Genomic DNA, 18,344 nt, shown 5'->3' with positions numbered 1-18,344 from the left:
AGCATTCCCTTCTGGTGGAATTACCTTGAAAAGTAGCACGTATGTTCAAATGCATGAAGGTTCCCCAAACCGATAATTATTTCTTCTATAATTGGCACCTAACTTTAGGGATCTCAAGGTGATTTACACATTTTATAATAAAGATAGAAAAATTGAAGTTTGGCTCCACTTTATCATTTTACATTCTCCCACTTTGGCTGGGCACCTACAAGTCCCCCAGCCTCAGTGTATGCTCTCCTAGCACACGCACACCCACCACTCTGTCCACACTGGCCTTTTCACTGACTGCATGAGCTGACCTCAGCCTCCTCTCCTGCATTGTTCCTGTGACATCCCACCCGGAGCATTTACTTCCCTTCTCCCTCCCCCTGTGCCCCCTACATCCCCATTTAGTCTAGATGAGAGCTCTGTGAAGCGCTCCCTGACAGCTTTGGCCCAGTTCATTTCTCCATTCATTCAAATCCTGCAGAACTTGGAGCCTAAGGCTTTTTACTTGTTCTCTAATTCTTGTGTGTTTACATTCCTAGTTAAAGTGTAAAATCCTTGAGAGCAGAGATTGTCTTAAACTTCTTGGTATTCGTATCAGACTTAGGACGGTATTGTCCTCCGTAGATTTGGTCACACCAGACAAAAAACTAAGGCAGTTTTCTCTCTCCAGTGATGCCCAATAGTTTCTTCTTCAGCACTTTACTTTGAATGAGTAAATTATCCTGAGTTTCATCTCATTTCCTATAGTCAAACTATCTTTTTATTCCATCTTTGATTCTACTTTTAATATAATTAGTTACATGTATTTTGATGAAAAGGCAGATCAGTATTGTCTAGTTGATTGACAGTTCATAGACAAGAAAGAAAAGAGGACAGTGTTGATTCATTCAGTGAGTACTGATGTTAGCTGCCATTATCATTATTATTATTATTATTATTTACCAGGCACTAGATAGGTTTAAGGTTTTGATTCCTTTAATAGACTACGTACTAAAGAAAAATGCTGCATATAGGCCAACAAATCTGTGCCCTTCTTAGAAACTTCTTCCCTATGACTTAGCCCTGGCAAAATTCTATTTCTTTGATGCAAGGTACTACTGCAAGAATCAAGCCTACTCTAAGAGTCAGCCTCCTCCTTTTCATTTCTTTTTGCTGGAATTTTTGTGAATGATTGTCATAGGTGAAATCAAAAAGGGAAACCCCTGGAAGATGTGTGAATTTTTTTTATTATAGTATAGTTGAATTACAATGTTGTATTAATTACTGCTGTACAGTGAAGTGACTCACTTATACACTTATATACATTCTTTTTCATATTCTTTTCCATTATGGTTAATCACAGGATATTGAACATAGTTCCCTGTGCTATATGGTAGGACCTTGTTGTTTATCCATTCTATATATACCCATTTGCATTCGCTAATCCCAAACTCCCAGTTCATTCCTCCCCACACCCCCTCCCCATTGGCAACCACCAGACTGCTCTCTATGTCCCTGATTCTGTTTCTGTTTCATAGACAAGTTCATTTGTGTCATATTTTAGATTACACATATAAGTGATATCATATGGTATTTGTCTTTCTCTCTCTGACTTACTTCACTTAGTATGATAATCTCTAGTTACATCCATGTTGCTGCAAATGGCATTATTTTGTTCATTTTTATGGCTGAATAGTATTCCATTGTATATATGTGCCACATCTTCTTTATCCATTCATCTGTTGATGGACATTTAGGTTGTTTCCATGTCTTGGCTATTGTAAATAGTGCTGCTATGAACATAGGGGTGCATGTAAGAAGACATAAATTGTGTTACTTTGATGATCTTAGTAGATTACCAGTAAAGTGGTATATGGTAATGTTGGCCAAGAACTTACTTATAGAAAAGTCTTTCTGGAATATAGCTTAAAAAAATAAAGTCAGAAGGGGAAGGAAGGGGGAAGGAAAATGGCTTTTACTTGTTAACTTTTTTTGAGTCATTTCATCCTTGTCTTTTTTATACAATTTTCTACATTTCTTCTCATTTCAGTTATATGAAATGCTAGAATTTTACTGTTTACATAACTTAGAGTTTTTGTAAATGAGTACTTGTAACAAGAATGAACATGAGTTATGGAGTATTATCCACATGTAATACCCAGAGCAGCTCAGGGTCTGGGGAGGAGCCTGCAGTCCGAACCGGAGAAAGCTGCTGATGTATGTAGGCTCAGATCTTGTCAGGAGACCTTCACTGCTGAGCTGTTTTAATTCTGTTTCTTATCTGTTGTTATGGTTGTGTCATAAGAGGTGGCTTTTTAATAGGAAATGTGTTAACACTGGCTTCCAGCCTCCTGAAAATCTGCTTTTTAAAATAACAAACTCTAGGAGGTCACAGATTTGAACTGTTAGCTTTGGGGTTTGGTTTTTCTTTTATTTTGTTTTGATTTTGGCAAGATTGAAGGTTTTTCTGGTGAACTGATTTCTTACAGTGATGGTTGGTTTTACAGTCAATGTGTCTGTAACTCCTGTCTGGTAGAATATGAAATGTCTTCTTAGGGTGGAATCGTATCATGCTTACAACATTGATCAATTATCTCACATCTCATCTCATTATATGCTATTAATTTAGGTCTAAAAGTTTTGAAACTCACTAGAAAATTATGAAGATTAAATGAAATAATAAAAGCACATGGTTTACTACCTTTAGCTTCTCAATAAATATTGAATTCCTATCTGTACTTACTACAAACCTTTTAAACCGATTATGTGAACTTGCAGTTGCCCAGATTACTCATCTCTCTGAGCATTGGAGTGGCTGGGACATTACTTGAATTAGGGAAATAATATAACTTGTATGAAATAATACCTCATCAAGATGGCTTACTGGTTCCTTGATATATTTTGTGAGTTGAGACTTGATGTCCACCGTTCTGAAAAATGGAAGGAACATATCTAAGAAATTTTCTTAGCATCTAGCACTGTATCACATAGACATTCAATGAAGGTTTGTTTTAAATTAAATAAAAATTTTAAACTTACTTATGGAGGACCATAATAATTTTGATAGCTAACAATTTTTTATTCTTTTTAAAAAAATTGTTTTTATTTATTTTTGGCTGTGTTGGGCCTTTGTTGTTGTGCGTGGGCTTTCTCTAGCTGTGGCGAGCAGGGGCTACTCTTCGTCACAGTGCACAGGCTGCTCATTGCTGTGGCTTTTCTTATTGCAGAGCATGGGCTCTAGGCTCATGGGCTCTAGAGCGCAGGCTCAGTAGTTGTGGCACACGGGCTTAGTTGCTCTGCGGCATGTGGGATCTTCCCAGACCAGGGCTCGACCTGTGTCCCCTAAATTGGCAAGCAATTCTTAACCACTGTGCCACCAGGGAAGTCCCACAATTTTTTATTCTTAGTACATCCCAAGCATTTCTAAATGATTAACATACATGAACTTGTTTAATCTTCAAAACCCTATCATTATCTTATGGATGAAGGAAGTAAGGTCTACAGAGTTAAGAAACTTCCCCAGTGGATTACCACTCAGCAATAAAAAGGAACGAACTATTGATAACCTAGATGGATCCCTCATGAGCTATGCTGAGTGAAAAAAAGCCAATTTTAAAAGTTACATACTGTATGATTCCATTTATATAACTTTCTTGAAATGACAGCACTGCAGAAATGGAAAACAGATTAGTAGTCGCTATGGGTTATAAGCGGGTAGGAGGCAGGAGGGAAGTGCTTGTGGGCTGTAAAAGGTCAAAGTGAGGGATCCTTGTGATACAGTTCAGTGTCATATCCTGGTTGTGATAAGTTACTCTAGTTTTTCAAGATGTTACCTTTGGGGGAACTAGGTTAAGGGTACACAGTATCTCTCTATTTCTTACAACTGTATGTGAATCTATAATTGTCTCAAAATAATAAGTGCAAAAAAAAATGAAAGAAAAGAGAAAAGGAACTTGCCTAGGGTTACACAGCCAGGGGAAGAGTTCAAGTAGAGTTCAAAGTCCAACAGACTAGCTCCAGAGCTTGTGCTGTTAACCACTATACCAAAGTTCAAACCTAGTTGGCTCTCAAAAATACTTTTTCATCAAAATTCCATACACACATCATTTATTTCTAAATATCTAGAACAAAAGTTTCATGAAACAACGTATAACCTTACACTGTAGGACATACTAAATCGATTTTTATACCCGACTAAGGGGTTGTGACCTTTAATTTGAAAGATAGTCCAGTATCCCGTAGTGCCTCTCTGGTGTATATCCATTTCAGCTCTAGCTACCAAGATATAAGCAAAAGAGCTCTTCCAGCAATGCCAGTATGTTGTGTTCTGTTCCTAGCCTATAACTGTTGGCACCCTTTAAAGGCCAGTTACCTTGCATCCGTCTATTTCTCTTTAAACCATCTCCTCTGATGGAAACATCTTATTTCGAATCATTGGTACTATTATCCCTTGGCTAGTGATTATCCCAACCCAAACTTTAGTTTGTATTTACAACTATGTGATGAAAATTATGTTTCAAATGCTTCTACATCATTGTATCCTTTATTGTATCCAAAGCCAAGCTGATTTTACCCCTTACTTCCAAAACAGTTATTCAGTTTTTTTCATTTCCATTTTCAGCACAGTATTAGAGGCTCACAGGGCAAAAACTTTAGGTTATTCTCGACTCCTCTGTATCCTTAACAGGTCCAGTTCTTCAAGTGAAGCCATTTTGATCCTCTCCCCCAACTTCTTCAGATTCTCTTTGCATAAACCTTTCAGACTAATCATCCTGAAACAAAGTTCTAATCATGTGACTTCCCTGCTCAAAACCTACATTGGTTCCCATTGCCTGCTTCCTGGACATGCAGGTCTAGTTTTAGAGACCTGTCATTTGACTTTACCTTTCCTGTTTTCCAGTTCTCCCCAGGAAGAACTCCCCACACCATTCTTATTTCCTTCACCTCACTTCACATACCCATTCTCCCCATTTGGAATACTTTCTTCCATGTTTTCTGTGAATTTCATATTTAGGGTCTGCCTCAAATCCTATACTGGAATTTATCATGCTTTTAACTATATTACTTTTGGTGTTGTCTCATTTGGAGCACAAGTGTACAATATTCCAAGGAGTTAAGGGTAGAGATTATTCCTATATTTTGTCAAGGTTGGGGTTTACTCTACTTACAAACTAAAAAATTAGCCTATTTCTTGGATACTGGTGAAGGACATGACAAAAGACTTTATTTCTCATGACACTGCAAGCAGTCTGAGCATCAACACATTTGTGTCAGTTCCTCTTGCACCAGAGTTGCACCTGGGAGACACTGTATTGCTTAGAAAAATGCTACACACGTTGTGGTTCAGTGTTGCAGCTGAGGAACACAGTTTGGGGAACCGTTGTTTTTATAGGAAGCAGTAGGAAAGCCTCCTCTCTTAAGATGATCAGTTGCATAAAGAACCCTGAGAAATGGCCTGGGTCAAAGAGCATTGAGAGCCTTTCAGTCTTGATACAACCCATAAAGACATGTAGTAGCACAAGAAGTCCATGGAGGATTGTCTGTCTCAGTATCTTACAGGTTAGATATAAAGAAATTTATAATTTCTCCAATATCACCCAGGGAATATGAGAGAGACAGCTCTAACTCTTCTAGATCAGAGATCTAACTATGCTAGATCACTGTGTTGCCCCCTAATATTTAACTTATTTCTATGGAGTAAATTGAGCAGAGTAAGGAATTCCTGAATTTGTACTTATCACCTAAGTTTCTTATGTTGCATCAAAACAGAGAAGACTGACTATTGTCCCAACTTCTAGATGTTCCCAGAAATCTGGGTATTCTTCTGTGGTGCAGAATTCTTCAGGTAAAGGTACTTGAAGATGTTTGGGAAACTTTCCCAAACTAAAATTGATTGTATTATGATATGGGAGGGCAGTGAAGAAGAAGAAAGTGTGGTTTCTTAGGAACTCTTGGGCAAGCTGGAATTAGAAACGGACATTTTTTAAAGATTAGAGAAATGGATACCTGAAAGAAAAGTGTTTTCCTCTATTGCTCACAACATTTCTGACACTAAATGTGTGGGGAAGTTTTCCCACACCCACCAGTTCTCCAACACCAGTTCAATTCTGACACTGTCTACTTGGGGTTAACACAGACTCCACAAGATGCCCCCTCACTTTAGATGCCAATCACAAGTCTAGGCTGTCACCTGTCCTTCTTACCAACCAGCTATATATCAGAGGTTTCTGTGACCCCTCCTTAAGTTTTATAATTTGCTAGACTGGCTCACACAGCTCAAGGAAAGAGTTTACTTGCTAAAGTACAGGTATATTATAAAGGAACACAACTCAAGAACAGCCAGATGGAAGAGAAGCATAGGGCAAAGTATGTGGGAAGGAGCATGAAACTTCCAGACTCTCTCTGGGCACATCACCCTCCCAGCAGCTCGATGTGTTCACTAACCACAAGCTCTCTGAACACTTTTCTTGAGGATTTTTATGCAGGCCTCATTATGTAGGCATCATTGAGTAAATCGTAGTCTTTGATGTTTGAGCTCTTTCTCCAGCCTGTCTCCCCTCTCTGGGTTTGGAGGTGGGGGAGGGAATGGCTGAAAGTTCCAACCCTCTTATCACACCACTGGTTCCCCTTGGCAACCAGCCTTCCCATCCTTAGGGGCTTTCTAAAATTCACCTCATTAGCATAAACTCTGTGTTTGAAAGGGACTTGTTATAAATAACAAAGATGCTCCTTTTATAATACCTTTAACTCTGGAGCTATTTCAGAACTAGAAACAAGAACCAAATATAACAAAAGATGCCCTTATCACTTGGGGAATTACTAGGTTTTAGGAGCTCTGTGTTAGGAAGTGAGGGCTTAGATAAATAGAGAAATTGATTGATTTCTTATTGTTCCACAATACCTGACGAAGAATAAGTAAGAGTACATAGACAATGGTTTTGGAATTTAAATAACCAAATAAGCTTGCTCATTTCAATGCTAATGCCAATCAAAACGGGAATATTGGTAATGTTCAGGGAAGAAAGCAGCACTAGACTCTTATTGGAGGCTAGCAGTTAAACCTTGTCCTGAAGCAAGAGAAAGCAGAACCTCTTTTTTCTTTTTTCTTTTTTTTTTTTTGGTTCGCGGGCCTCTCACTGTTGTGGCCTCTCCCGCTGCTCCGGACGCACAGGCTCAGCGGCCATGGCTCACGGGCCCAGCCGCTCCGCGGCATGTGGGATCTTCCTGGACTGAGGCACGAACCCATGTCCCCTGCATCAGCAGGAGGACTCTCAACCACTGCGCCACCAGGGAAGCTCCTCTCTTTTTTATTTTTAATTATGAGATTTTTCAAGTACGTAAAGTAGAGAGAGTAGCATAAGAAACCCTAACGTTTCCATCACCCAACTTCAATAATTATCAATATATTTTTTTTAATTTATATTTTTGGCTGCATTGGGTCTTTGTTGCTGCTCTCAGGCTTTCTCTAGTTGCGGCGAGCGGGGGCTACTTTTTGTTGTGGTGCAGGGGCTTCTCATTGCGGTGGCTTCTCTTGTTGCGGAGCACGGGCTCTAGGCGCATGGGCTGCAGTAGTTGTGGTGCGCAGGCTCAGTAGTTGTGGTGCACGGGCTTAGCTGCTCCGCAGCATGTGGGATCTTCCTAGACCAGGGCTTGAACCTGTGTACCCTGCATTGGAAGGCAGATTCTTCACCACTGTGCCACCAGGGAAGTCCTGCCATTTGTATTTCTTTGGAGAAATGTCTATTGAAATCCTTTGCTCATTCTTTTTTACTGGGTAATAGTAAGTCCCCTACCTACAAACGAGTTCCGTTCTGAGAGCGTGCTTGTAAGTACAATTTGTTCATTAAGTCCAACAAAGTTAGCCTAGGTGTCCAACTAACACAGTCAGATATATAGTACTGTACTGTAATAGGCTTATAATACTTTTCTCACATTAATACATAAAAAAACAAACACAAAAAATAAGGAAAACATTTTTAATCTTACAGTACAGTAATCTTACAGACGTCTGAGCTAACTTACATGATTGGACATGGGAATGCATGTTTGCATCTTTGAAAGTTCTCAACTTGAAGGTTCGTATGTAGGGGACTTGCTGTATTTGTCTTTCATTGTTGAATTATAAGAGTTCTCTACATATTCTGGATACTGGATCTGATTTATATTTTTTCCTCCCATTCTATGGGCTGTCTTTTTTTCCCCTGAATGATGTCCTTTGAAGTGCAAATGTTTTTAATTTTAGTGTAGTCCAGTTTATTTTTTCTGTTGTTTTTGCTTTTGGTGTCATCTAAGAAACCATTTGGTCATATTGTATAATCCTTTTTGTATGTTGCTAGAGTTGGTTTGCAAGTATTTTGTTGAGGGCTTTGCATCTATATTAATAAGAGATACTAATCTGTAGTTTTCTTATGATGTCTTTGTCTGATTTTGGTCTCAGATAATGTTGGTCTCATACAATGTGTTGGGAAGTGTTTCCTCTTCCTCTGTTTTTTGGAATTGTGAAGAACTGGTAGTAATTCTTTAAATGTTTGGTAAACTTCAGTAGTGAAGCCATCTGGTTTTGGCCTCTTTATGGGGTGTGTTTTTTATTATGAATTTAGTATCTTTACTTATTATAGTTCTATTCAGATTTTCTATTTCTTCTTGAGTCAGTTTAGGTAGTTTATCTGTCTTAGAAATTGTCCTTAGAAATTGTTTCATCTAGGTTGCCTAATATGTTGGCATACAGTTGCCCATAGTATTCCCTTATAATCCTTTTTGTTTCTGTAAGGTCAATAGTGATGTCTCCTCTTCGTTTCTGATTTTAGTAATTTGAGTCTTTTCTCTTTTTCTCTTCGTCAGTATAGCTAAATATTTGTCAATGTTGTTGATCTTTTCAGAGAGCCAACTTTGGGTTTCACTGGTTTCTCTCGATAGTGTTATTTGCTGTTGATTTCTGCTGCGATCTTTATTATTCCTTTCTCCTGGGAGCTTTCTACTGATAAATGTATTTATTGGTTGGCCTTGAGGAAGCCATCTGTGAAATCATGGAATTATGACATGCTAGAGCTAGAAGAGCTAGGTCAGTGCTTCACTAACTTTAATGCACATACATATTGCTTTAGGTTCTGTCCAGAATCTGATTCAGTAGTACCATTGGAGCCCAAGTTTTCCCATTTCTAAAAGCTTCCAGGTGATGCCAATGTTGATGTTCCAGGACCACACTTGGAGTGGCAGGGATCTAGTTCATTTGGTATCAGAGTGGTTGGTGGGGTTTTCCAAGCCATGTTGTTTCACCCCATTCCAGGCATATTAATGTGCCCCCTGCTTGAGAATTAGTGCTGCAATTAGTCATTATGATTGGTGCGGGTGTGTGATGTCTTTATAAAAAAAAATTACTGAATAAGTACGTTTACAGTGAGGAAATTGAGGCCCCAAAGAAGTAAGATTCCTTGCCTGGCATCATATAATAAGCTAATTAGCATAGATGATTCATATCAAACAGATTGAGTAGTGGGTGGATATAATCTTTCTGATGATAAGGCTTAATTTTAGCAAAGTATATCTTTGATTATGCTATTACTAAGGAAAGGTAGCAATCAGGATAAATAAATTAGTGATTAAATTTTCTTGATTAACTCCTTTAACAGATTTCAACCCAGAGAAAATATTGTTTAAGTGAATTTCCTCTTCATTATTCTTGAGTAGAAGCTTATGTGATATCTGAAATGACATTAAGGAGAATAGATAAATACAGATATAGATACATATATAGATAATCTAAGGGTCTTAAGACTTTATTATTTTTAAATGAGGATTGAGTAAAAGTTCATAATTATTTTGTACAAATAAGTGTCATCAGACTAGTTAAATGGTGTTTTATTAAAGATCTTTTTAGTACTTTCAGTGATTTCTTTCACTATCACAGACAACTCATTTTATGCTTAATTTTATACTCTAAGAACTATTACAGCAAAAGTTCAAAGTAGATTTATTTAGGAGTCATTGGTCTTCAGTCATTCTGAACATCAAGTAAGCTTTCCTTTCAATATCTTTCTGTTAGTCGGTCATTTTAAATCTCATACTAATGCTTTTAGGTATCATTGGGAAATTTCTGTAGGACAACTGTTTTGTTTCACATTAAGATAAAAGTAACTGTTGTGCTACCTATGAATTATTCCCACTTTACCAAGAATTGGGTATGATGTAACATACTTAATATTAACATAATGTTAAAGATAAGTTACTTTTCCTTCAATTATTCATAAAACATTTCAATATTTCTCGATATGAACCTTAGTCACTGCACTGTAAGGAGATAAAATAGGGTCTTGGTTAGATTGGTTTGCAGAACAGTGTGACTCACTGTCGCTCTTAGCTATGTGACTTTGGGTCCATTTTTGTCATCACTATTGACTAGATGAACCACATGACTCTGTAAAGTTTGTTAGAATTTCCTCATATGGAAATTAGCAGCCTTGAAGAGGTGTAATGAAGACCCATACGCTCCTAAAAGGACTTTGAAAACCAATATGGTTTATTATAACTACAGTCATTTCTACATGGTTTCTTTAGTCCACTGCTCCTACTATGTTTCCCACCAAGGTGATTTGTACCACCGTCCAAATGTAGAAACAATCAAATAATCACCAAAACTAGAAACACAGAAGTTGCTCTCCATTCTATTTCCTTCTTGCCTCAATCCAGCTGGTGATCAAGTCCTGAAATCCTAACATTCTACCCCTAGAACATCTCTCAGAGCTAACTCCGTCTTCTCCACAAGCACACACTGCTCCAATTCCATCCCATATTATAATTTTCCTCCTCAGTTTTTGTGGTAAACCCTTACTTGCTCCCCAGCTTTGAGATTTTATTCCTTTTCGATCCATCTTCCACAAGATTGCTAGAATGGCTTCTCTAAAATTCAAATCAGTGACATTACGCCTCACATCAAAATCTTTACTGACTTTAAGGTAAAATCCATATTCCTTAAACAAGGTCCTTAGCAATCTCTCCCTTACCTATTTCCCTTGTCTTATCTCACAACCCTTACTCACATGTATCATAAACTTACGGCATTTTCTTGGTTTTCCTTAGTATGCCATGTTCTTTCATATTTCTGTTCCTTTACCCAAGCTGTCCTTCCATCCTACTCCCTTCACAGCTCTACTCCTAACCCTTCCTGGCCTGACTAATTTCTCTTTGTCCTTTAAGATTGAACTCAAAAGTCTCATCCTCTGTATTTGGCACCTAGTTATTTCTATATATTAATTTTGTATTCTGCTACCTCTGTGAATTATTATGTTTTTGTAAAAATTTTAGTTTACTTTGATTTTTTCTGGGTGTAAAATCAGACTGTATGAGAGCAGTAATATATGATCCACACTTTTACAGTTTATATGTCTCCAATTTCTTTATCTTCTCTAATTGCACTGGTCTTCCACCCTCAGTATAATGTTAAGTAATAGCCATGGGTAATGGACACTTCTTAAACTTTCCCTCAGAATACATCCAATGGCAGAGGAAATTGTATCAGACTCGCAGCTTGCATGAAATCCTACATTACTTTCATATCTACTATCTTAGCCTTAAAAATATATATAAAATTTACATTTGATTCCATAGAATGCATATATATGGCTTAACATAAAAACATTTTAATTTATTTGTCCTGAAATAAAATTAATCTTTGTTGAAGATGATAATGTTTATCCTGAAGTTTCAAGTATTCTCTGTAAGCTGCCCTGTTTTGTTCTCCAGACATCTGTATAACCCAAGTTTGATAAATAATAAGCACTTGGATGTCGAGGACTAGGTCTTCTATCTCTGGATTCCCAGCATTAAATACAGTATCTAACACCAAGTAGATGTTCAATATTTATTGAAAAAAATGAATGAATGAATGAATGAACAAAAGTTCACTTTTGGAAAAATAGTGTTAAATGTTAGCATTGTGAATAATTGCAATTTTAATTATTTTTCTCATAGAAAAAGTATGACAGACAACACTGTAAAAGTCCTGCACTTTAAAATAATTTTCTGGTCTATATAATAAAACAGAACTTTTTAAAGCTTTTTATAGTTAAAAGTGTAAAATATATAAAAAAGATCACATATTATAAGTACTCAGCTCAATGGATTTTCACATACTCACCAATTTCACAAAACTAACACCCCATCAAAAGGAGAACTTTACCTGCCCCTCAGAAGTCCCCCCATGCTCTCTTTTGGTCACTGCAGCCCTTCCCTTTTTAACAGCATACAGGGAATTCCCTGGCAGTCCAGTGGTTAGGACTCCACACTTCCTCTGCAGGGGGCATGGGTCAATCCCTAGGCAGGCAGCTAACATCCTGCAAGCCGCATGGTGCGCCCAAAAAACCCCAGCCAAACAAACAGCATACATTAGTTCCACAAAATCTTTTTTTTTTTTTTTTTGGCCGTGCCGCACCACTTTGATAATAGTAAGCATTAAATAATCATTGAACTTTTGCATGAATTAAACAATTAATAATGAGCAATAAATTCTTTTGAGCTCTTATGTCTAGTTGTCAAATTACCCTGAATTTTGTTTGACTTTCTTTCATTTGTTTAGGGTAGTAGTTCTCCACAGGTAAGAGATGTCTTTCAGGGGACTTATGGCGATATCTGGAGATATTTGGGGTTATCATGACTAGAGCGTGCTACTGACATCTAGTGGGTAAAGGCATGGGTTGCTGCTAAATTTAATTCACAGAACAGCCCCCCACAAAAAGAATTATCTGACCCAAAATATTAGTAATGCCAAGACTGAGAGTAATATTTTCTAAAGAATGGGTGGGTTGTTTATGTTTGATGCAGGTTAGTTCAAATAGGTTATAGCACCATACTAATGGAGTCTAAGGTATCAGGAATTTAATTTCCCTAGGCAGTAGTTCATCTTTCTGTAGTTTAATGCATCCCAGCCACTGACCAGATGTCCTAAACATTTCTGCTACTGATTACAAGAACGAGATGAGGCAATGTAGAAGAGCTGGTACCACCACTTCTGGAAAAATGCCTCAAAGCATCGTGTTTTGTACATATTCCAGATCCAGCTCTCCCACGTGACTAGTTCTCACTAGGTAGGAATTAGATTATTTACTTTGACTAGGAGCATTGCTTAATTTTGTTATTAGCTCCCTGAATTATTGGTCAACAGACTTAAGGCAGAGGGAGTGGTACCTTATGGACTGCCAGTTAATCCAACTTCAGCCACATTTTCTTATGTTAAATGGAGAATCCAGGAGCTCTCCACAAACATTCATGCATACCCACACACCCCTGCCCTATTCCTTTCTCCCAGGGATTATAGGTCGGAAACAGTACAGTGCACATAAATGCTGATAATAATGTTGGAAATTAATATCTGATAAAGTTGTTCTTCATGGCAGTTTGTCAGGGGGTAGTTTTTTGTGTATTTCAATGTCCCTTGTGGGTTTATTCCATTCTTGTCAAGTTGACCTACAATGAACAGAGAGAGCCAGATTTGAGGCATGGCCCTAAAACATTTGTTGGTGTGCAAGAGAGAATTCGTGGCAACATACACCAATTCTGACTTTCCTAATAAAGTATCCTCTAAAATTATTACCTCAGAGAACACTACAACAAACCAAGATTTGTACAGTGGGCACTGTAAACCTACAAGTCCTTAAACTTAATGGAGAAGATGAGCTTAGAATTTGCCTATTGGATTCTGCTTCATTTAACTGTGAATGCATATCTAAATGAAAACACTGTGTGAAGAAAATTGCTTGGGACAATTTGAATGAAATAATCTCTGCTTTGCGCTGTAGCTTGTTTCTATTATGGGAGCATGGCTTTTATTAGTACTACTTTTAGTCCTCCTAAAAAAGGTAAAATATTTCATAGATCTCTAGGCCTTTTTCAATTCGTATAGAAATTTAACACATTTAACTTTTGGGAGGATGTCAGGTAAAATGTGGTACTTAGTCCCTTTCCTCAGGGAGTTTATTTGGTTGATGAGAGCCACGTGCTCTATGTTAAGTCTTAAAAAATCGGGGAGTTGATTAAGTTCTAATACTTCATTATACTAATAATGTTAATTATTTTTAGTCATTTAGTAATGCATAGTTTAAATAATAATGCTAACTAGTATAAATACTAATAATGCACATAGCGTATTTGGAACAAAGTTTAAGCGCTTTGTCCTTTTTCTCTACATTGGCTTTATTTTTTTATTTTATTTTATTTTTTTTGCGGTACGTGGGCCTCTCACTGTTGTGGCCTCTCCTGTTGCAGAGCACAGGCTTCGGACGCGCAGGCTCAGCGGCCATGGCTCACGGGCCCAGCCGCTCCGCGGCATGTGGGATCTTCCCGGACCGGGCACGAACCCGCGTCCCCCGCATCGGCAGGCGGACTCTCAACCACTGCGCCACCAGGGAAGCCCAGCTTTATTTTTTAGAGCGCTTCACAAGCTGTAGAGAATGGGTGAGGCAGGGCAAGGGTGGAAGCAGCCCAGTGTGAAGACTGTGCAGTACTGAGTTGTGACGGACCCAAGTTAGGCTGGTAACAGAGGCAGTGGTGAGAATATTAAAAGACTGTACTCAAGGCTCAAAATTTTATAAAATAAATACATTTTTTACTGTTTCACCAAGAATATTCCTAAGGGAGACTGGCATCTTTTTTTTTTAAAAAAAAAGGAAAGCACATGGTGGGGAAGAATACAACAACTAATAGTATAATTTGGTGCCAAGGCCTTGATTCTTGCCAAGACACCAACAGTCTTACCCGCTATTGCTTTTGTGCCATCAATGCAAATGTCAACACAGTGAACTTATACTGAATATTTTAATGCGCTATTTCCAGTAACCAGGCTTCATCCTTTTCTCCTTTGGCTGCAGATCCTAATTATCTCATGGCTAACGAACGCATGAACCTGATGAACATGGCCAAGCTGAGTATCAAGGGCTTGATTGAATCTGCTCTGAACCTAGGGAGAACTCTGGACTCTGACTACGCACCTCTCCAGCAGTTCTTTGTGGTGATGGAGCACTGCCTGAAACACGGCTTGAAAGGTAGACCATGGTCTCCAAATACAAATGTGCACACACCTGTTTCCTAGCAATACATGCTCCAGAAGAGAAGCATTCCTGGTGGAGCCAAAGAATAAGAGTCTTTTTCTTTTGTTTTTTTTTTGCGGTACACGGGCCTCTCACTGTTTTGGCCTCTCCTGCTGCGGAGCACAGGCTCCGGCTGCGCAGGCCCAGTGGCCATGGCTCTGGGAAGCCCAGGGAAGCCCAACTGTGAGCTTTTGAGGACAGGACCTGGTCTTGTTCACCTTGGCTTCTTTTCCTCCTCCTGCTCCAATCTTTGATAACCTGTTCTTGGATTACATATTCTCTTCCCCTGGACTGTTTTCTTCACTAATACCACACGGCTTTAAGCATGATATTGTTAAAATATTTTATCGTTATTATACAGCTAGTCCATAAATTCTTCCTGAAAGAGGAAGGACCGAGTCTTGGAAAGTAGGGGATTTTTGATTTTTATGAAATGTTATCTATTATGAAAGCATGAATAATTTTAGAACTGTCTGATAACCTGGGATTAATTCCCGGAAAAGCGCACTGAATAGATGGGAGAGGGTATGTGTGTGTTGAGAGTGTGTTTATGTTGTGAAAAATGTTAAAATATTGCTTTGTTTTTATCGCCTTAGCTAAGAAAACTTTTCTTGGACAAAATAAATCCTTCTGGGGGCCTCTAGAACTGGTAGAAAAGCTTGTTCCAGAAGCTGCAGAGATAACAGCAAGTGTTAAAGACCTTCCAGGACTTAAGTAAGTTTAAGGTTCAATTCTGTGTGTCAGGGAAAACATTCTTCTTAACTACCTCCTTTAGGAATGAGACTAAAGACAACGGTGATCATAATAATTTATTTCATAACAGTCCAGAATGCAAAATGCTGTTATGAATAAGTGATGTTACGAGAGAACTGGTAGCGTAGAATAATGAGAAGTGTGAGGGATAATTATTCTTAATCTAAGAAAGGTTGTCTTCATGTTAAAATACCAAATGTTCTCTTTTTTTTAAAAACACTTGTGGGTATCAGCTAGTGAGTCTCAAGAAGTTAGATATAGGGAGGTGGCGTGTTGGACTTAAGACAAACAATGTGTTTGATGAGAACCAAGATTAAAAGAGTTGTCAAGTGAGCCTCAGGATCTGACACCCGGAACCTCCTTGGGACTTGAAAAAGAGTGGTAATCACCTTCCCAAATTAGATTGGTCTAATTGTAATCAAGTAGAGGTCTAAGTGGCCTGTGTCCTGATTATTGTTATTCGGGTCCTTACATGATCCACACTAAATTTATGAGGATTCACCAAAACTAGTCTGATGGAGCATTTTCACTTTGGCCTTCCAGAGGTCTTGTCTTCAAATCATAGTCTCATTCAGTAATTAATTCCTCACGAGAGCATTTGTCCCAAACACACCCCTGGCTCCCACTGGCCCACACAGAAGTCCTCCCACAGGAGTGTGGTGGGAGAGGCTGTGAGGGGCACGTCCTGTGCACCTTATACCTTATATATATATATATAACGGGGGGGCCCGTTAGCGGGAGTAAATGGACCTGTCCCACTGTGGCCTCTAGCTCTGCTACTTTTAGTTGGTTTCTGTGTTTTTGTAGGACACCAGTAGGCAGAGGAAGAGCCTGGCTTCGTTTGGCATTGATGCAAAAGAAACTTTCAGAGTATATGAAAGCTCTGATCAATAAAAAGGAACTTCTCAGGTATGAAGATCTTCTCGTTGAGCTTCCTTCTTTTTCTCCCCATGTTCTATATCATATGAGGCTGAAGCATATAAATTTATCATTTTGGGGGGTCAGAAACATTCGATTCACGACAATTTCACGTAGCTCAGCTAATACCTTCTCCCACATCACACACACACATACGCAAGAACAGATGTTTTTATATTAAGTGTGTTCACACTGTCTCTGTGGCATATGTATGGTCCTTTGCAGGACAGGTCAAAACTTAACAGGGAAGGCTTTTGACACCTTAGCATATACCCAGGCTCACTAAGACAGGAAGTTGACGTGTAACATTAAATTCAAATACAGCACACAAAAAAATTTCCAGTTGGGTCATAGGTACAAATGGGAATGAGAAAACAATAAAGCTTTTAGAAGAAACATAAAGTAGACAAAAATTTCTTAAACACAAAAAGTTCTACCTGTAAAGGAGAAAATGGCTAAATTGGTTACATTAAAATGAAGAACTTCTGTCCGTCAAAAGTCACTCTTGAGATTAAGAGTGAGAGGTAACCGATAACTCTAAAGGAGATATTTGCAATACATAATACATATATTCAACAAATTATGCATACTCATGGTGTATAAAGAACTCCATCAGTCCAAAAAGAAAAAGGCAGACGAGCAAAGACAGAATTGGGTAAAGGACTTGAACAAGCCTCTCACAGAAGAAGAAAATTGAAATGGCCAGTAAAAATATTAAAAGATACCTAACTTCATTAGCCATGTTGTAAATTCAAGTTAAAACAAGAGTGTGATAACCTCACACAACCACCAGAATGGGTAAAATGAAAAAGACAGGTCATCGCAGGTGTTGGTGAGGATGTGAAGTTACTTTAATGTCCTGCTGATGAGTGAATTGGTATAGAAATTTAAGAAAACTGTTTGTCATCCTCTAGTAAAGCTGATCATGAGCATTCCTTGTGATCGAGGATTCTGCTTCTAGTTGTTATATCCAATAAAAAATGCATAGTTATATCCAACAAAAGACATGAACAAGAATGTTCATAGTTATTACAATGTTTGTACCAGCCCCAAATGTTTGTAATAGACCCCAAGTATCTATTCACAGTAGAATGGGTAGGTAAATTATGGTATACTCATACAATGAAATACCATATAGCAGCTATACACAGCCATATAGATTAATCTCACAAGTGTAATGTTGGCAAATGAAACCAGACATGAAAAATACATTCTGCATTATTCCATTTATATAAAGTTCAGAAATGTACACAATTTATCTTTCATGATAGAAGTCAGGAAAGAGCTACCATTGGCAGGGTAGGGGTAGTAAATGCAGAGTAGAAGGGAGCACAAGGTGGCTTTGGAGGTTCTGATGATGTACTGATTTTTAATATAGTGCTGGTTACATAGGTGTGTTCTCTGTGTGAAAACTCATTCCACTGTATTGTATGATTTGTGTACTTTTTAATATATACTTTATAGGTCATTAATATTTACTAAAAGAAATTCAAGTGTAGCAGACTGCCTCTGAGAAATATTGTAAGAAGAATAAGTAATCGAGAATTTAAAGACATGGCTGAATTTTTCAAGAGCCTAGTTTTTACAAAAAATTGCACTGCAGATCCTAACATGGAGCATTGTTTTAAT

The 18,344-nt window shown here is 38.1% G+C and overlaps 1 protein-coding gene across 5 annotated transcripts in view; it reads left to right on the top strand.

The window, feature by feature from the left end:
* RUFY3 (RUN and FYVE domain containing 3) overlaps positions 1 to 18,344 on the top strand; it is an 84,192-nt gene that overhangs the window by 32,721 nt on the left and 33,127 nt on the right. For all 5 annotated transcript variants that reach the window (XM_082653809.1, XM_082653808.1, XM_082653810.1 and 2 more), the window contains exons 2-4: positions 14,826 to 14,999; positions 15,641 to 15,758; positions 16,605 to 16,706. In XM_082653809.1, the coding sequence (XP_082509935.1) occupies positions 14,826 to 14,999; positions 15,641 to 15,758; positions 16,605 to 16,706 (394 nt within the window). The remainder of the gene's footprint in view (positions 1 to 14,825; positions 15,000 to 15,640; positions 15,759 to 16,604; positions 16,707 to 18,344) is intronic.

This window comes from Grampus griseus, assembly GCF_964374135.1.
Source record: "Grampus griseus genome assembly, chromosome: 4".
In the NCBI taxonomy this organism is placed as follows: Eukaryota; Metazoa; Chordata; class Mammalia; order Artiodactyla; family Delphinidae; genus Grampus; species Grampus griseus.
The sequence above is the reverse complement of the archived record's forward strand: the minus strand, read 5'-3'. Positions and strand labels throughout refer to the sequence as shown.